Raw genomic sequence first — 20,506 nt, forward strand, 5'->3', positions numbered from 1 at the left:
AGATGTCAGACTAGAAGGTAAGAGCGATTATCTCTCAGAAGCGGGTGGGGAAGAGAAAGAGAGAAAATAGAAAATTGATTCAGAGCCACACCCTGTTTCAACTCAGTCGTAATAATGAATACTATTGCCAGGGAGCAGATTTCCTACTTAGTCACAGAAAACAGAAATGAAATTTTATGATGACCTTCACCAAAAAAGCAGGAAAACTAAATAAAAATTCCCGTTCCTAAGAACAAGATGCAATAGTAGAAGAGACGTGAAGAGAATGGTCTTTTACAGCAAACTTTTCTTCCTATAAAATTCAGCAGGAAATTTCTCCAGTAGTGTACTGGTCAATTATCCCCAATCGTAATGGGATAGAGTCATAGAGGTTTACAGCATGGAAACAGGCTCTTTGGTCCAACTTGTCCATGCTGCCCTTTTTTTTTAAAACCCCTAAACTAATCCCAATTGCCCGCATTTGGCCCATATCCCTCTATACCAATTGTACCCATGTAACTATCTAAATGCTTTTTAAAAGGTAAAATTGTACCCACCTCTACTACTACCTCTGGCAGCTTGTTCCAGACACTCACCACCCTCTGTGAAAAAATTGCCCCTCTGGACACTTTTGTATCTCTCCCCTCTCACCTTAAACCTATGCCCTCTAGTTTTAGACTCCCCTACCTATGGGAAAAGATATCGACTATCTACCTTGTCTATGCCCCTCATTATTTTATAGACCTCTACAAGGTCACCCCTCAGCCTCCTACGCTCCAGAGAAAAAAGTCCCAGTCTATTCAGCCTCTCCTTATAACTCAATCCATCAAGTCCCGGTAGCATCCTAGTAAATCTTTTCTGCACTCTTTCTAGTTTAATAATATCCTTTCTATAATAGGGTGACCAGAATTGCACACAGTATTCCAAGTGTGGCCTTACCAATGTCTTGTACAACTTTAACAAGACGTCCCAACTCCTGTATTCAATGTTCTGACTGATGAAACCAAGCATGCCGAATGCCTTCTTCACCACTCTGTCCACCTGTGACTCCACTTTCAAGGAGCTATGAACATGTACCCCGAGATCTCTTTGTTCTGTAACTCTCTTCCCAACGCCCTACCATTAACTGAGTAAGTCCTGCCCTGGTTCAATCTACCAAAATGCATTACCTCGCATTTGTCTAAATTAAACTCCATCTACCATTCGTCAGCCCACTGGTCCAATTGATTAAGCTCCGGCGGCAATTGGAGATAACCTTCCTCACTGTCCACCATGCCACCAATCTTGATATCATCTGCAAACTTACCAACCATGCCCCCTATATTCTCATCCAAATCATTTATAAATGACAAATAACAGTGGCCCAGCACTGATCCCTGAGGCACACCGCTGGTCACAGGCCTCCAGTTTGAAAAACAACTCTCTACAACCACCCTCTGGCTTCTGGAAAGAAGCCAATTTTGTATCCATTTAGATACCTCACCCTGGATCCCGAGAGATTTAACTTTATGCCACAACCTCCCATGCGGTACCTTGTCAAAGGCCTTGCTAAAGTCCATGTAAACAACATCAACTGCAGTGCCCTCATCTACCTTCTTGGTTACTCCTTCAAAAAACTCAATCAAATTTGTGAGACATGATTTTCCACTCACAAAGCCATGCTGACTGTCCCTAATCAGTCCTTGCATCTCTAAATGCCTGTAGATCCTGTCTCTCAAAATACCTTCCAACAATTTACCCACCACAGATGTGAGGCTCACTGGCCTGTAGTTCCCAGGCTTTTCCCTGCAGCCCTTTTTAAACAAAGGCACAACATTTGCCACTCTCCAATCTTCAGGCACCTCACCCGTGACTATCGATGATTCATATATCTCGGCTAGGGGACCCGCAATTTCCTCCCTAGCCTCCCACAACGTCCTGGGATATACCTCATCAGGTCCCGCAGATTTATCTACCTGTGCACTGAGTAGCTACTGCGTTTATCTACAGAACATTCTGTGCACTTCAAAGTAAGTCATTGTATGTGAAGTGTCTTTGAGATGTTTAAGAAATGTGATAAAGCATTGTATCAATGCAAGGTTTTCTGCCGTTCAGATGTACATTTTTCAACCCTGCAACTAGCAGCTCCCCTACCTATTTAAACAAATATTGACAGAACACACTTACACAGTTGAGGAAGCATTAAGAGAATGATGTATTGTGCACTTAATAATGTGCTCTGTATAAAAGCACACTCTGTAATAGCCTGTATTTTATTAGTAAACGATTAACGCATTCCAGTCAACTCTCAAAGGAGATGACAGCAATATGGACACGAGAAAATGAAGCACAAGGAAAGGTCATCCAGTTCATTGCTCCAGTACAAGACATGGCAGAGCAGAAGGGAATCCGGTGACTGTTATGGGAAGAGTTGGAAATTTATGGAAACGTCACAAAGAGTGAGTTAGGTTGGATGGGAAGCAGACAGAATGGTCACCATAGCCTCCCTGAACAATGGCGCTTCACTTGCCTGCGTACATGACCCAGCAATGAGCCTCAAAGTGTGTATTAAAAGAGGCTCTGTGAAGCTCTGCGCTCACACTAAAGGAAGTAACTGCTTTGTGAGACAGGAAAAGACAACTGGACAAGGCAAAATATTAAGAGATTTTTACAACATAGAAACAGACCATTTGGTCTATCAGGTTCGGGTCAGTTTATGTTCCACAGCAGTTCTTTCTCATCTTACTTCATGTCACCCCATCAATGTATCTTCTAGTGCCTTTTTCCTCATGCAGTTACCAAGCTTCTCCTTAAATGTAACTGTACTATTATCAGGAGAAACAAATTAGGATCAAAGAGGTAATTGAGGGCACAGCTTTTCTATGCAAAGAGTTGTGCAATAATTTATATGGGGAGGTCACTGAATTGAACAGTAAAAATGGACTCAAGAAAAATGAGGGGATACAGAGGTGAGCAAAGGTGTTTCTAAATCTAAGGAAGATGAACTTGTTTACTTTAGTGAAGAGATTTTAAAGTTGCCCAAGAAAAAAAGTCCAAGGTTATGGAGGAAAATGGATAACCTGGTGTAGAAAACTGCTCACAATTATAGATATTTTCACCAAAAGGTTGACAGAATCATTGACTATATTACCAGTGACAACAACTGATACAACCAGTGTGAAGAGGCAATTTGCTGTCTTCGTGAAGAGGGAAGGAATCAAGAGTGAGAAGGTAGTTTGAACTGTTAATAAAAAAGGACATGTTTATTGGGCATATTGACCATTCACATAGTCATGGCTATTTTTGAAATTACTTTCAGCATCAGCCGTGTTAAAAACCAGGCTTCAGGTAATGCTATTCTGCAACTAGAATCTGGAGATGCCAAACTGATGACTCTCACTATTTTCCCACACACAGTTATTAGTACGTTTTACTTTCTCCAATCGCCGAAGCAGAATCAGCAACATGTCTCAGGAGCAGCAATTGTTCTGCCCTCTTGTCCCACACTCGTTGATTTTAATGCCACAAGTTGATTCTAATACTAGCATTTCAAACTTGACCCATTCTCATTCAAGAAGGCTTAATTGCAAGGACTGGATACCTACCACTTTACCATTAGCCCTTGTTCCATGAAGTTTTTCAGATTAGGTAACGTCTGGCGGAGATCTGGTGTAGATAGGCCATGCTGGTATCTTAGCTGCAAATGCAAACAGGAAGGCTTATTATTTCCTTACTACTATAATCTTCAAACATTGATGTTTTTTCCCTAAATGCATTTATAAGCCATGCATGATGGCATTTATTTGTAGGCTGTTTTTCATCCAAAGTCCCCTTCCAATACCCTGCTGTTGATTATGGAATATTACCAGAAATATCACAAAAAGGCAAAAAAGTCTTAGCCATTCATATAATTTTCAATAGATTCCATATTCAAAGTCCTGCTTCATTCCACTATGGGGATTAAAGAGGTAATCTACTCCATATGATGCAATTGCAACCCCGATCTGAATGCAGTACAGAGTAGGGGCATTAACATTGAAATAAGGGAAAATATTGGGAAGGTGGAAATCTGAAAAGCAGAAAATGTTGGAAGGACTCTTACAGAACTCTGATCAGATGGTACCTTGAACATGGTGCCCAATTCTAGTCAGAGGCACGAGGAAGACATTCAAATATTGGAAGCAATGCACGGAAGAGTCATATATATGATCCTTAATGTTAAAGGTCTGATTTACGAGGAAAGACTGGAAAAAAGTGGGCTTTTTCAACTGTGATATCAGATGGCCTAAAAACCAGGCAACCCAAAAGGAGTAAATTGTGAGACGAAAAGCAGACACAAGTTCAAACAAAGGTTTTTCGTCACCAAGGATAATTAGTGTGTGGAATGGAATCAGTGGAGTAGAAAATCCTATTACTTAAAATGAAAGGCTCCCATTTCTATAGCACCTTTCACTATCTCAGCATGTCCAAACTGCTTCACAGTCAACAAAGTTAAAACTGTTGCAAATGCAGGAAATGTTGCAGCCTATTTGAGAACAGCAAGGTCCCACAGTGCAGTGGGTAACCATATAGCCTTTCTGGATAGATTAACTAAGGTGGAGCAATGATCTTTCTCACTTGCTTCTCTTTTTTAAAATTCATTCACAGAATATCGGTGTCGCTGGCAAGACCAGCATTTATTGCCCATCCCTAACTGTCCTTTATAGGATGGTGGTGAGCTGCCTGCTTGCACACAACTGAATACAACAAATACCATGCTAGGCTATTTCAGATGACAATTAAGAGTTAGCCCCTTTGCTGAGGCCTGACTGGGTAAGGATAGCAGCTTTCCTTTCTTGCCTTGTGAAGAGCTTTGGGCCATTTCACCATGTTAAACTCGCTACAGAAATATAAGCTGCTGTTGTTGCTGGACTGACTGGAGTGCAGTGTCCCTGTAATGTGCACAACTGTATGATAGTGCATAATATAAAAGCTGAAGGATGAAACTAGACTGCAAGAAACTTTAAAGGAGCCACACCATGGAGGAACCACTAATTTATGTCCTGTGGAATGCTAAACAGATACACATGTACTCGACATATGTAACATCACTTATCGTGGTGCACTCTATTGATTTTATTTGTATTTATTAGTGTCACAAGTAGGCATTCATTAACACTGAAGTTACTGTGAAAATCGTGAATCAGTATCAGAGCCCAGGTCCAGAATTTAAGTGCATAATCCAGGCCACCATTCAGGTACAAGGTACCGCCAATGAATAACACCAAGGAACAGATTAACTGCTCCCAATCCTCTTTGTGGTACCTTGCTGTACAAAAATTAGCTACTGCATTTGCTCGTGTAACAAGCGACTGTAATTATAGTGATTCACTGGCTGTAAAAGTGCTTTGGGGACATTGAGGATGTACAAGGTAAGTTTGTTCTGCATGAGTTAGTCATGGCTATTTTTGAAATTACTTTCAGCATCAGCAGTGTTAAGAACCAGGCTTCAGGTAATGCTGTTCTGCAACTGGAATCTGGAGATGCCAAACTGATGACTCTCACTATTTTCCCACACACAGTTATTAGTACGTTTTACTTTCCCCGCCAAAGTAGAATCAGCAACATGTCTCAGGTGCAGCAAACACTCAGGGTGCTTTGGTAAACAAAGACTCCACAGGGCTGCCTTCCATTTATCACAGCTCTTAATATACTAATGTACAGTTTACTACTCCCTTAGTAATAGTTTTTAAAATTGCCTCTTCCAGTAACTTGTCTCTCCTTGTAATGCACTTTTCTTATGGCTCCCACAGGCGATATTATCAAAACTAGCTATTGTATTGGAGTTATTTTAAACTAAAATAGTTCAAGCTTTTGCCAAAACGTAAAGCAGTGTACTTTCAGAGTTAGTCTTCAAAATGTCTGTTGAATAATAAAAGTCAAATAATATACAGGTGTTGTATCTCCGCTTTATAAATTTCTGAGCCAGAGTAGCTAAAACAGCCAAACATCTGCAACCTGGCTAAATAATTCTAAACACGAGCTGCATCATTGGTACAAAAATTACATCAAGACACTGGTTACAATTGGTACAAAAATCTAATTAAAGTTGGAGCACGTCAGCCATAGATATAACATGCCAATCTTGAGGGGAATATACCCGTTTCAAAGAAGAGTCATATCATAGAATCAGCAGCATGGAGACAGGCCCTTTGGCCCAAACTGGTCCATGCTGACCAAAATGCCCATCTAAGCTAACCCTATTTGCCTGCATTTAGCCCATATCCCTCTAAACCTTTCCTATCCATGCATCTGTTCAATATGAAGAGTAATATTGGACTCGAAACATTAACTCTGCTAATGACCACAAGACCATAAGGCATAGGAGCAGAATTAGGCCACTCGGCCCATCGAGTCTGCTCCGCCATTCAATCATGGCTGATATTTTTCTCATACCCATTCTCCTGCCTTTTCCCCCAAACCCCTGATCCCCTTATTAATCAAAAACTTATCTATCTCTGTCTGAAAGACACTCAATGACCTGGCCTCCACAGCCTTCTGTGGCAAAGAGTTCCACAGATTCACCACTCTCTGGCTGAAGAAATTCCTCCTCATCTCTGTGTTAAAGGATCGTCCCTTTAGCCTGAGGCTGTGCCCTCTGGTTCTAGTTTTTCCTCTAGTGGTAACATTGTCTCCATGTCCACTCTATCCAGGCCTCGCAGTATCCTGTAAGTTTCAATAAGATCCCCCCTCATCCTTCTCAACTCGAGTACGACTATACAATGAGTACTCCATCTCTCCACAGATGCTGTAAGACCTGCTGAGTTCTTTCCAGCACTTGATTTTCATTTCAAATCTCCAGCATCTGCAGTATTTTGCTTTTATTTTACTGTTATCACGGGTTTGGTTTCAAATAATTGGTTTTAAGTTGTCTGAAAGTTAACGACTAGGGCATTCATCGACCACTGCAACTGTAGCTTAAAAACAGGGTACAATTAAATAAAACACTGTGGACGCTCAGGTCTCATGCTTTTGGAAATCTGAAAATTAACAATCAACTTTTACATCAATTTCCAGCACGACTCCACCTCCCCTGACATCAGTGCGGCATTTGAGAGATTAGCCCAAGGCAAAACAATTGTCTGGATTGCTACAAAAAGTCACAGGATTGTAACTGTAGTTATGTGTTAATATTGATGCATTGCAACCAGATGTTACTGGAATTAGGTGTGCTAGCATCTGCGATGGTTAAAGTTTCTGAGCAATGTCAGATGTCTAAACCAGTATATTTGGTTTCATGGACTCCCAACACTAAATTATAATACAATGTAATACTCATAACAGTGCTGCAAGACTGTTTCAATAATACTTTTAAGAAAACAGATACTTGCAGATAACAGTGAGAAGGATGTGCCTGCTTCTCAGTGCAGTTCCTGGACAGCACGAGAGGAGCAGGCAGCAAGCAGGAGCCCAAGGGGAGTACAGCAAGATGCTGCTCACTCACTTTCTTGTGACCATGTTGCCCTGTGCGGCTGCCCATACTGCTGACCTGCAAATACAGGTTGCAGACCTTCTAGAAGGTTTCTGCGGACCCCAATTTGTCAATCATTTGTCTAAAAGGCACAAATAAAAAGTTGAACTGCTAGGGCTCCCATGCCATATTACTAGCACCATTGGGTCTGGTTGTTTCAGCAGTGACTTACTGGAGTCTTTAACATTCACAAAAAAAAATGGCGTCCAGTGTGCAACATCACTGTATTAAGCACATAAAGTTCCCAAGCACAAATGTACTGTGCCATGGAGTCATCATCATCCCTTGCATTGCGGATGATTTTCCCTGTGGACAGTGGCGTTTAAGTGAGATGTCAGTTTTGGCTACGATTCCACAGATGACTTATGAGCCTTATCTTAGCCGTACAAGCTCTTCCATAGTGAGGACACTGGTTGTTGGCTGGTAGAGGTGGTGGTGAATTGGTGGTTCCGGTAGCTGTCCTCCCTTTCCATCTCTCTGTAGTTGCTCTTGTTGACTGGAAGATCTTAACAGCATTTTGAACGATTTGATGTTTATGACATGACAAAGGCACACCCTGCATGGTTGAACCTGCAAAGTCTTCCTCACTAATGACCGAGGATTTGCACCAAAATTAGGAGAGCTGTTCCACAGATTCTGAATCTATTTTAAATCATAATTGTTGGAAACTATTTCTTCCACAGGTGTGTGCAAGATGCACTGTGTGTCAGAGTGAGGAGAAAAGATGTTCAAAAGGGCACAGAAAATTAATGGGTGAATTTGGTTGCTGGATGAGCCTGGAGATGGGGAGAACAGATTCTCTTCACTGAAGTTCCAAGGTTGAGGATTATGGAAGATGTTGGCTGCTGTCTACCTAAACCCTAACCAGATCGTTACTGGTGCCATATATTTCTCAGAAATCTCAGAAACAGAACTGCTTCCAGACTTCGTTATCTCAGGACATTTCTCTGAACCTGCGCCTTCAGGAGTTGCTCTTCAGAATAGTTAATGTAGTAAAGCCTCTTCTGTTTAAAATCTGATCTTGCAATAATGGAAATGTACTTTTGCACCCCTATGTACAATAAAAATAATGTAATTTTTCTCAATGGAGTTTACAACTATTGTGACACAAGTTAGAAAGCTGAACCAGATGAAGTTTTCCCATCCTGTTACACCCTACTTTTTTCAGGCCTGGTTTGTATTTATGGTAGCCTGTTTTAACTTTCGAATCCAGCCACATAGTTCTTCTTTTCTGCACTGCCCATGTATGCTTATTTTCACTCTCCAGATCACTGGCTCCCAACTGAAAATGATGCTATTACTGATCATTCTAAACTTAAGGCCGACCCACCTTTAATGTGCTCTTCAACCAAGGATTCCCATCTTTGGTGGCTAGTTATCACTCCTGCAAAAGTTTCTCAACTGCTTTTGGAGCAGTCAAATTTACTGTTTAAAGCCCTGCAGAGTATCAAGGTGCTGAATTCCTTTTGCACAACCATGATGGCCGTCAGTCAAATCAAAGATTGTGTTATGGCAATCAGTGGAGCAAAAAAACAGCACAGCATCACCGATACGATTACAGTTTTGGTGTCAATTAATTATTTACCACTCTAATAATTTTAAATTGCAAAATTTACCCTGCCTGAACAGGACTGGGAGGATATGGTATTTCATGGTTAAACTCCGCTTGCTGTTGTTGCACTGGATTATGGGCAGGGCGACCTCGGATTTTAAAATCGGCATTCTTTTTACTCTCTCCAGGGTCTTAACCACCTCCAGCTCTATAACCGCCAAACTCTCTGCACTCCTCCATCCAACCTCTTGTGCTTCCCTGATTTTCATCTTCCACACCGGGCAGCTGCGCTTCCGGCTGTGCCGGACCCAAACTCAAATGCCTCCCAAAGCCTCTCTCCTGCTTCAAGTTAATCTTTAAGACCTAACTCAATGACCAAGCTTTAGGTCATCTGCCTTCATACCTCCTTACATGATTCGGTGCCAAATCTTGTTTGATGATGCTGGTGAAGCACCTTGGGGCATTTTACCATGCTACATAAATGCATGTTATTGTTAAGAACCCGGTTTCAGTTGCTCTTTATGTCAGAGTGAAAAACAATGGTTGAAAAAGATCCATCGGCCAAATATAGAAGAGTCAAACAGAAAGGTGCATCTGATGGAACTTTTTGAGATATGGGGCCCGATTTTACCAAAACTTTGCTCCCGTTTTCGGGCGCGAAATCATGGTAAAGTTGGGCGTCGGGCCTATACCACGATCTGCACCCGATTCTGAGCAGATCGCGGCTTTACCGACACCCGATTCGGGCGCGGGCCGGACCCGCGCCAGAATCGGGCGGCCCGACGATTTAAATGTATTTGCATGCATTTAAATCGACTTAATGAACCGCGTGCCCAACCCTACCGCCAAATCCCACTTTACCGTCTTCTGGCCCGTTCCGCATCCGCGCTGTTACCGACCTGCAAAATAAAAGTCTGAAGTCGTTGCTGCAGCTTCCGAAGAGCGGGGTCAGAGACTGCAACGGCTCTCTGACCCAGCTCCTCCTCTGGGGAGGGGAAGAGACCCAGATCATCCTCTGGTCGGGGCGGGGGGGTCCGCTTCCAGTCTGCGGCTGATCAGTGGGGAGGGAGGGGGCAGGGGGATCCGCCGCCACTCTGCGGGCGATCCCTCCTCCCCACCGGAGGAACGAATCCCTCCTGCCGGAGTGGACGTGTGGCCATGCCATCCCACAAAACCTTCAGGATGAAGCGGTTCCTCGCTAAGAAGAAGAAGCAGAACCGGCCGATTCCACAGTGGATCCAACCGGCTGCAAGATCAGTACAAGTCCAAGAGGAGACACTGGAGAAGGACCAAGCTGGGCCTGTAAAGGGATACACCATCACAGGTACACTACCAGCCACAGATTACTCTTCTTTGCAGGGGCAAGAGAGCGGGAGAGATGGCTGTGCTGGTAGTGTACCAGTGATGGTGTATCCCTTTACAGGCCCAGCTTGGTCCTTCTCCAGTGTCTCCTCTTGGACTTGTACTGATCTTGTAGCCGGTTTTCATGCGGATCCACTGTGGAATCAGCCGGTTCTGCTTCATCTTCTTAGCGAGGAATCGCTTGATCCTTAAGGTTTTGTGGGATGGCATGGCCGCACGTCCACTCCGACAGGAGGCATTCGTTCCTTCGGTGGGAGGAGGGATCGCCCGCAGAGTGGCGGCGGACCCCCCTGCCCCCTCCCCACCGATCAGCTGCAGACTGGCAGTGGACTACCCCCCCCCCCCTCCCCCCCCCCCCCGGGCCAGAGGATGACCGTCAGAGAGCCGTTCTCTCTGCTTTCTGCTTTTTTTAACTTTCGAGCCCGGGCGCACTCTGTCAGATTTTTTTTGAACTGCACATGCACAGTTCAGAGCTCCGATTGATCCGCCAGCGCTAAGCCCCGCCCACAGCGCGAATCGGACCGGAGCCGGCAAAACGCGTATGGGCGCGATGGAAAGAGGATTCCAGGCGCGGATCGATTTGACGCTCGGATTCGGCACTTAGACTCAAAATGGTAAAATCAGGCCCATGGTCTTTCAGTGCTGTCAGCTGTGCGCGTGCTGGGCACATTCACAAGGGAACACGTGCTCCGTTTGAACGCTGCAATAAAACTATAAATTGCATGCATGAGGAATATATTTATGTCATTACAATTAGTAAGGGGAGGAAATGTACTCCACTCACCCATGCACAGGCTGATGTTTGTAACTGGAGAACAAGGTCTCTTTTCAGAAACCAAAACATTTGGTGATCAATTATACAATGAACAGAGGTGTGATTTTAGAGGAAGAGGCAAAAAAAATCAAAGAGAAAGGAACTTAATGAAAAGAGTAAAAAAGTGAAATCAAAGGCTTCAATCGACTGGAAGGCAAAACAAAATCATGACAACAGATAAAAGACAGCATCTTTTTAAATTCATCAATTTTCCAGTCTGCCGGGGAATGAAAGTGTCAGTCACAGGGGAATAGACTCTGCAGCACTTGACACGAGCTGTTGTTTCTGGCAGTTAGTCAGCTAATCCCAATGCCACGGTTATTAGTCGTGACAATGGACAGAATAGTCAGATAATGTGAAACATAATGAGTCCCACACACTGACTCTCCCAGGAGATTACATGGCTGTGGGGCAGGTAAGAAATGTCTAGCCATCACAGTGTGGAGCAGAGTTGATGGACTGAGCTGGTCCTTTCTCACCTGTCAACTCTGTATGCTTGTAACATGAATCAAAGATCCAAGATGCTGGGAATGGGAGTTGGGATGGGCGTGGTTGGGGAGGGGGCACAAGAGAAACAACTTCCAACAGAAAACAAAGGATACCATGGACATGTAAAAGATTCAGAGTACAATGGATCACACAGGCTCAACTTTCAGAGATTCTCTAGCTTGTACTATATGATGTTCTTTCAATGAATTGTACCCTTCATTGGAAAGGCACTGAGCGAGACAACATGCTGTGTCTCAATACACTACTTCATGGAGCTGTAGGGCACAGGTTCAGAGTATCGAGATAAATACCTGGTGAAACAATTAACTTTAAATTCATGACCACTTTCAAAGCCACCATACAACCTTATCTTGGTGGACTCCTTTAGGTGAGAAGGTAAGACACAGAAGGCAAGATACAGAAAAAAAAACATGCATTTATATAGTGCCTAGGTGCTAGGACATCCCCAAGTCCTTTACCGCCAATGAAGTACAAGTACTTTTTTGGAAGCATAGTTACTATTGTAATTTTAAAAAATATTTATTCTTTCAGAGGTGAGCTTCACCAACAAAACCAAAATTTGTTGCATATCTCCAACTGTCCTTGAACTGAGTTGCTTGCTCGGCCATTTCAGAGGGGCAGTTAAGAATCAACCACATTGCTGGGGGTGTGGAGTCACATATAGGCCAGGTAAGTCTGGCAGATTTCCTTCCCTAAAGGACATCAGTGAACCCGATGGGTTTTTTCAACAATTAATGATAATTTCATCATTTCACCATTAATACACCAGCTGTCATAGTGGGATTTGAATGCATGTTGTTGAAGCATTAGCCTGGATTACTAGTCCAGTGACATTACCACTGTCTTCTTTCATGTAGGAAACAGCAGCCAATCTGCGAGCGCAGGCTGAGGTGTGCTGTTTTATGCACCCTTGTTATATGGAAAATATGAGCATCCTGAAACAGGCAGGGGAACAAGCTGTACCTTGTTCACTGATTTGGAGTTTTATTCCAACATGGAAAGAAATTTAAGTAGCTCAATATTCTCTGGAATGGATGTAATAATACTTATATAGTGTGCCATTGCACTGAATGGCAAAACACTTCAAGCAGTGAATTACTCCGTGAAATGCAGCCTGTTTTTTGAATGTTGGGTAGAAATTGCCATTAGTAATATCTCTCACTGTGCTACGAGATGAACGATCGTTTAACTATGAAGCGAATTGAAGGAGGAATATTGGGCACGATAACGCGGAGAACTTCAGTTTCACAGGATCTCTAATATCCACCTGAATCATTGAAATGAGTTTAAAATTTACTTATTAGTGTCACAACACGGCAATAAAGTTACTGTGAAAATCCCCTAGTTGCCACACTCCGGCACCTGTTCAGGTACAGTAAGGGAGAATGTAGCACGGCCAATACACCTAACCAGCACATCTTTCAGAAGGAAACTGGAGCACCCGGAGGAAACCCACGCAGACATGGGGAGAAAGTACAAACTCTACACAGTGACCCAAGCTGGGAATCGAACCCGGGCACTGGTGCTGTGAGGCAGCAGTGCTAACCACTGTGCCACCGAGCAGACTCGGCCTCAGTTTAGTGTCTAATCCAGAGTGAAACCTTAATCACTGCAGGAGCGCTCTTTCAGAATTGCACCTTAGTATCAGTTTCCGTTTGCACACAAATATTGTGCAACTCCAAACTTACAACTTTTTGTTTAGAAAGGTTAAAATAGCGAGGAAGCGGCAAGCTGATAAAGTGAATGTGAAATATGGTAGGAATTTTCTCAAAAACCTCCACATTCAGCTTTTAAATACTCAAAACATTAGATGTAACCATGCGAGTACTGTTCTATTTATTTTACACTCTGCATTAAACCTCTATCAATTTATTGTGATTATCTGGATACAAAATGCACTGCTTACTAAATTGCAGCAGAGTGCATACTGCTTTGCTTTATTTAGAAGACTCAGAGGTGATGAGTCAATACAGTTGTACTGTAGGATATGCTTTGCCAACTATTTGCAAACTCAGCTTCCTATTTGACTCTGAGCTGAGTTCCCACTCAATATCCACTTTATCAAACAGTGCCTAGATCTACCTCTGGAACACTGTCCCTTTCTCCACTGCTTTAACCCATTTATTGCTGCCCCATGCTCATTAACTCCAGACCTAACCATTCCAATGTACTTCTGTTCAGTCTTCCATCTTACAGGGCAGTATGGTGGTACAGTGGTTAGCACTGCTGCCTCACAGCGCCAGGGACCCAGGTTCGATTCCTGGCTTGGGTCACTGCCTGTGCGGAGTCTTCAAGTTCTCCCCGTGTTTGCGTGGGTTTCCTCCGGGTGCTCCGGTTTTCTCCCACAGTCCGAAAGATGTGCTGGTTAGGTGCATTGACCATGCTAAATTCTCCCTCAATGTAGCCGAACAGGCGCCGGAGTGTGGCAACTGGGGGATTTTCACCGTAACTTCATTGCTGTGTTAATGTAAGCCTACTTTGACACTAATAAATAAACTTAAAACTTCTACCGACTTTAAACTGGAGCTCATTCAAAACTTTGGTACCTGTATCCGAACTCAGACCAAGTTCCGCTCACCCATAACCCGTGTTCTCTGACCTACATTGGCTCCTGGTCCACCAATGCCTTGATTTTAAAATTCACATTCTCATGTTCAAATCTCTCCGTTACCTCACAGTTCCCTAATCTTCACAACTTCCTTGAACCCTATAACCCTCGGAGATGCCAGCATTCCAATGCTCGCCTCTTGTGCAACACATTCGCCCAGTCTCCCAGCACTGACAGCACTTCCTTCGACTATCTGGATCCCAAACACAGCAGTTTCCTCGCTATACTTCCCCACCTCTCCTTCTTTAAGCTTCATCTTTAGTTTAACTAAGCTTCAGTCACCCATTCTAATGGTTCTTTCAATACTTTGTGTCTGTTTTGACTGATGACTTTGGTGGAACAGTTTGGGGCCTTTTCTACAATATAGTTACTGGCCCCTCCCAATCATTTTTCCTTCTGTGCCAACCCTGGAAAAACTCCATTCCAATTCACGTCGGATTTTCGAAGTGCTGCTCTAACTGTTTAGCTTTTGGCCCTTCATTCACCACAACATTTTTGCAAGTAAACCTGCTCACCTATACCCTCACATTCACATCTGATGCCCCAGTCCCCATTAAAACCGTGACTCTCTTTCATACTTATCTTACTCCCAAGTCCATAGTTTGCACACCTGAATAGATATGACAGACAACTGGCTTAGCCTTTCACCACCAGATCTGGCTGGACCACACAGTGCTCACAGGTCCTGCTCTTGCCTGTAAAATCTGTTCACTATTCAAGCATCATCCTGGAATGCAAAGGTAACTCCCAAATTAGTTTCTCCACTGCAAACAGTCTTCTCAAACCACTCTGCCTTGGATCCTCCACCCTCACCTCCAACAAGTGCACGGAACGCATGGACTTTTTTATTAGTAATACTGAGATCATCTGATCAGTTTCCTCAGCCACTTTTCCCCTGCCCCTTTCCAGTTCTTTAAATTTCCCCACTTTTACCCCAGCCCTGAATCGGAAACTTCTCTTTCTCTCGGTTCCCCTCATACCCTCTCCACACTCACCTTGATTATCAAGTATATGGAGATGGATCGAAAACTGGTTGGCAGAGAGGAAACAAAGAGTAGGAATTAATGGGTGCTTTTCAAATTGGCAGGCAGTAACTAGTGGGGTGCCACAGGGATCAGTGCTGGGACCCAGCTATTCACAATATATATTAATGATTTGGCGGAGGGAACAAAATGTAACATCTCAAAGTTGGGTGGGAGGGTTAACTGTGATGAGGATGCAGAGATCCTTCAGAATGATCTGGACAGGTTGGGTGAGTGGGCTAATCAATGGCAGCTGCAGTATAATTTGGATAAGTGTGAGGTTATTCACTTTGGGAGCAAAAATAAGTAGGCAGATTACTAATTAAATGGCTGTAAATTGGGAGAGGAGACTATGCAGCGGGACCTGGGAGTCCTTGTGCACCAGTCACTGAAGGTAAGCATGCAGGTGCAGCAGGCCGTAAATCAAATGGCATGTTGGCTTTCATTTCAATGAAAGATTTTGAGTACAGGAGCAGGGATGTGTTGCAATTATACAGGTCCTTGGTGAGGCCACACCCAGAGTATTGTGTGCTGGGGGAGTCCAGAACCAGGGATCACAGTCTAAGGATTCATGGTAGACCATTTAGGACAGAGATCTCCGAGTCTCTGTGGGTGGAAGTTCGGAGTGGGAAGGGGTCGATCACTTTGCTGGGAGTTTGCTATAGGCCGCCCAATAGTGACAGGGAGGTGGAGGAGCAGATAGGGAAACAGATCCTGGAGAGTTGCAATAATAGCAGAGTTGTTGTGATGGGAGACTTTAATTTCCCAAACATAGATTGGAATATCCCTAGGGTAAGAGGGTTGGATGGGGAGGAGTTTGTTAGGTGTGTTCAGGAGGGTTTCCTGACACAGCATGTGGACAAGCCTACAAGAGGAGAGGCTGTACTTGATCTGATACTGACCAATGAGCCTGGACAGGTGTCAGATCTCTCAGTGGGAGAGCATCTTGGGGATAGCTATCATAACTCTATCTCCTTTATGCTTGCATTGGAAAAAGAGGAGGATCAGGCAAGCTAGCAAAGCATTTATATGGAGTAAGGGGAAATATGAAGACATAAGGCAGCAAATTAGAGGAGTAAATTGGAAGGAGGTATTCTCGGGGAAATCTACTGAAGAGAGGTGGTAGTTTTTCAAGGAATGTCTGTCTAGGGTTCTACAGGACAACGTCCCGAGCAGACAGGGAGGAGTTGGTAGGTTAAAGGAACCGTGGTGCACGAAAGCTGTGCGGGACCTAGTCGAGAAGAAAAGGAAAGCGTACAAAAGGTTCAGAGAGCTTGGCGAAGATAGGGATCTAGGTGAGTATACGGCTTGTAGGAAGGGACTAAAGAAGGAAATTAGGAGAGCCAGAAAGGGTCACGAGAAGGCCTTGGCAAGTAGAATTAAGGAAAACCCTAAGGCGTTCTATAAATATGTGAAGAGTAAAAGGATGGGACGTGAAGGAATAGGGCCTATAAAAGGTGAAGGTGGGAAAATCAGTACGGAACCAGTAGAAATGGCAGAGGTGCTTAATGAGTATTTTGCCTCGGTTTTCACAGAGGAGAAGGACATGGGTGGATGTACTGTGGGCTTGCGGTGGACTGAAAAGATTGAGTATGTGGACTTTAACAAAGAGGTTGTGCTGGAATCTTTGAATGGCATCAAGATAGATAAGTCGCCGGGTCCGGATGGGATGTACCCCAGGTTACTGTGGGAGACGAGGGAAGAGATTGCAGAGCCTTTGGCGATGAGCTTTGCGTCGTTGATGGAGACAGGAGAGGTGCCGGAGGATTGCGGATGTGGTTCCTATTTTCAAGAAGGGGAATAGGGATAGCCCAGGAAATTACCGACTGGTGAGTCTAACCTCAGTGGTTGGTAAGCTGATGGAGAAGATCCTGAGGGACAAGATTTATGAGCATTTAGAGAGGTTTAGTATGCTCAAGAATACTCAGCACGGCTTTGTCAAAGGCAGATCGTGCCTAATGAGCCTGGTGGAGTTCTTCGAAAATGTGACTAAACACATTGACGAAGGGAAAGCAGTAGATGTGGTTTATATGGATTTTAGCAAGGCGTTCGATAAGGTCCCCCATGCAAGGCTTCTGGAAAAAGTGAGAGGGCATGGGATCCAAGGGGCTGCTGCCCTGTGGATCCAGAACTGGCTTGCCCAAAGGAGGCAGAGAGTGGGTACAGATGGATCTTTTTCTAAATGGAGGTCGGTCACCAGTGGTGTGCCCAGGGATCTGTTCTGGGACCCTTGCTCTTTGTCATTTTCATAAATGACCTGGATGAGGAAGTGGAGGGATGGGTTGGTAAGTTTGCCGACGACACGAAGGTTTGTGGGGTTGTGGATAGTCTGGAGGGATGTCAGAAGTTACAGAGGGATATAGATAGGATGCAAGACTGGGCGGACAAGTGGCAGATGGACTTCAACCCAGATAAATGCGTTGTGGTCCGTTTTGGCAGGTCAAATAGGATGAAGGAGTACAATATAAAGGGAAAGACTCTTAGTACGGTAGAGGATCAGAAGGACCTTGGGGTCCGGGTCCATAGGACTTTAAAATCGGCCCCGCAGGTGGAGGAGGTGGTTAAGAAGGCGTATGGTGTGCTGGCCTTTATCAATCGAGGGATTGAGCTTAGGAGTCCGGGGATAATGATGCAGCTATATAAGACCCTCGTCAGACCCCACTTGGAGTACTGTGCTCAGTTCTGGTTGCCTCATTACAGGAAGGGTGTGGAAAAGATTGAAAGGGTGCAGAGGCGATTTACAAGGATGTTGCCTGAATTGAGTGGCATGCCTTATGAGGATAGGCTGAGGGAGCTCAGTCTTTTCTCCTTGGAGAGACGTAGGATGAGAGGAGACCTAATAGAGGTATATAAGATTTTGAGAGGCATAGATCGGGTGGACTCTCAGAGGCTTTTTCCCAGGGTGGAAATGGCTGCTACGAGAGGACACAGGTTTAAGGTGCTGGGGGGTAGGTACAGGGGAAATGTTAGGGGGAAGTTTTTCACACAGAGGGTGGTGGGCGAGTGGAATCGGCTGCTGTCAGTGGTGGTGGAGGCAAACTCAATAGGGTCTTTTAAGAGACTCCTGGATGAGTACATGGGACTTAATAGGATGGAGGGTTATAGGTAGGCCTAAAAGGTAGGGATATGTTTGGCACAACTTGTGGGGCCGAAGGGCCTGTTTTGTGCTGTAGTTTTCTATGTTTCTATGAGGAGACATTTCTTCACCCAAAGAGTGGTGAGCCTGTGGAATTCATTACCACAAGTAGTAGTTGATGCCAAAACATTGAATGTATTCAAGCGGCGGCTGGATATAGCACTTGTGGCGAATGGGATCAAAAGTTATGGGGAAAAAGCAGGATTAGGCTACTGAGTTGAATGATCAACCATGATAATAATGAATGGCAGAGCAGGCTCGAAGGGCCAAATGGTCTCCTTCTATGTTTCTATGCAAGTCCACCTCCTCCTGCCTTGGCCCTATTCCCACTAAACTGTTGACCACCAACATTCCCTCCTGACTTCCACACTAGCCGATATTGTCAACAGTTCTCTTTCCTTCAAATCTGCCCCATTCTTAAAAAGAAACGATCCTTAACCTATTATCCATCCTTGCAAACTCCAGCTTTCCTTTTCTCACCAAAGTCCTTGGATGTGTCATCTCCTCCAGAATCTATGCGAGTCTTTCCCAGGACACCATGTTTGAATCCTCCAGTAAGGTTTCCATTACAATAATAAAATGGTCAAGATTGACAACACCATCGTGCTCCAACGTCTCTCCACTACCTTCCAACTAGGTGGGGCTGCAGATGTTGGATTCTATTTTCTTCTGTGCCATCGCAGCCTGGAAATTCCCTGCAATGGCTTCACTTACCCCTCACACACTTGCTTCTGGTATCCTCCAAAGGTTGATCCTTCGTCCCTATCTGACCTACATGCTGCCCCTCACAACACTGATGTACAAAATAGAAAAGAATGTATTTTCCAAAACCCAAATCTAGCTCACCACACACTCTCGTGACACCTCCACCATTTCAAAAATGCCCGATTACTTGCCCAGTACTGGATGAGTGAAAGTTTCCTGAAAACAAATATTGGAAAGATTAAAGCCATGGACTTCAGCCCCCACCACAAACTCTTCTCCCTAGATACCAATTCCCTGGCAGCTGATTGAGGCATCACATTTTGTTCTCAAGGTGAGATACTGGTGAAAGGTAACGATTTGAAACATTAACTGTTGCGCACTCCGTGGGTGCTGCCAGATCTGCTGCATATTACCAACAGTTTTTAATTCTCATTCTATACAAATGTGAGTTGTTGTTCCATAAATGCAATTTGCCGGTGACCATTCTTTAGTGATCTGCTATTCAAATATGTTTCACGTCAGTTGCGATGTTGCCATTGCAAAACAAACACTGCCAGCTACCTCGTCAACTTACTGAAACGTACCTAGTTTATAAACTTTGCACAATGTACAGCAAAGAATTTATCTAGAGTCCAGTATCATATCCAAGCACCACCAAAGCTCTGGGAAAGAGAAGGGGAAAAATGGGCAAAAAAAGATTAATTGTAAGTTTAAAAGTTATTCCTGTGCTGCAACTTTCCACTGCCAGCAAATAAGTAATTAGTAATTTAATTGTTCCGAATAATGGGCCATAAGTATTCCATTTTAAAAAATAACATATTAAACTATTCAAAGCTGAGTGAGAGCTCCCATTGTCCTTTTGGTGAACTTTTCTTAGTTGTTTAAATCCTCTCGAGGTGGAACTGTGAAACGTTTGCTCCCAGATAACAGTATACAGAGATGAGGTCATTTTACAGCCGAGGTTTGTAGCTTTATAGAAGGGTTCTGCAATGGGAACGCAGGTCTCTGTTCATCAACATAAGCACCTTCAATGACAGTAATGAGACAGGAAACAAAAGCCTGTGAAAAATAATATTTCCACTGGACAGCGATGATACAGTTCATTCAATACCATGGTTTTGTCTCCATGAATACCATCAAGGCTTTCATTCTGCATTTGAAAAAAAAAAATCATAATTTAAAACCTCTGCGGATTACGATAGTATTTCACACTATTTCAAAGACTAGCTTAACGTTTTCACAATTTACTTTAGGGCTGGTGGGAAGGAAGCTGGAACTTGGTGTTTAGTGGTGGGAGAGTGACTGGTTTTATAAAAGGCTCATAACGGT

General features: G+C 43.9%; 1 protein-coding gene across 2 annotated transcripts in view; it reads right to left on the bottom strand.

Annotated features, from left to right (window-relative positions):
• uvrag (UV radiation resistance associated gene) overlaps positions 1 to 20,506 on the bottom strand; it is a 331,221-nt gene that overhangs the window by 18,610 nt on the left and 292,105 nt on the right. The window contains exon 14 of one of the 2 annotated variants that reach the window (XM_078222566.1): positions 3,564 to 3,655. The exons of the other annotated variant lie outside the window; for it this stretch is intronic. Within the exon in view, the coding sequence (XP_078078692.1) occupies positions 3,564 to 3,655 (92 nt within the window). The remainder of the gene's footprint in view (positions 1 to 3,563; positions 3,656 to 20,506) is intronic. 2 annotated transcript variants of the gene reach the window in all.

The sequence above is a fragment of the Mustelus asterias genome, chromosome 10, assembly GCF_964213995.1.
Source record: "Mustelus asterias chromosome 10, sMusAst1.hap1.1, whole genome shotgun sequence".
Classification (NCBI taxonomy): domain Eukaryota; kingdom Metazoa; phylum Chordata; class Chondrichthyes; order Carcharhiniformes; family Triakidae; genus Mustelus; species Mustelus asterias.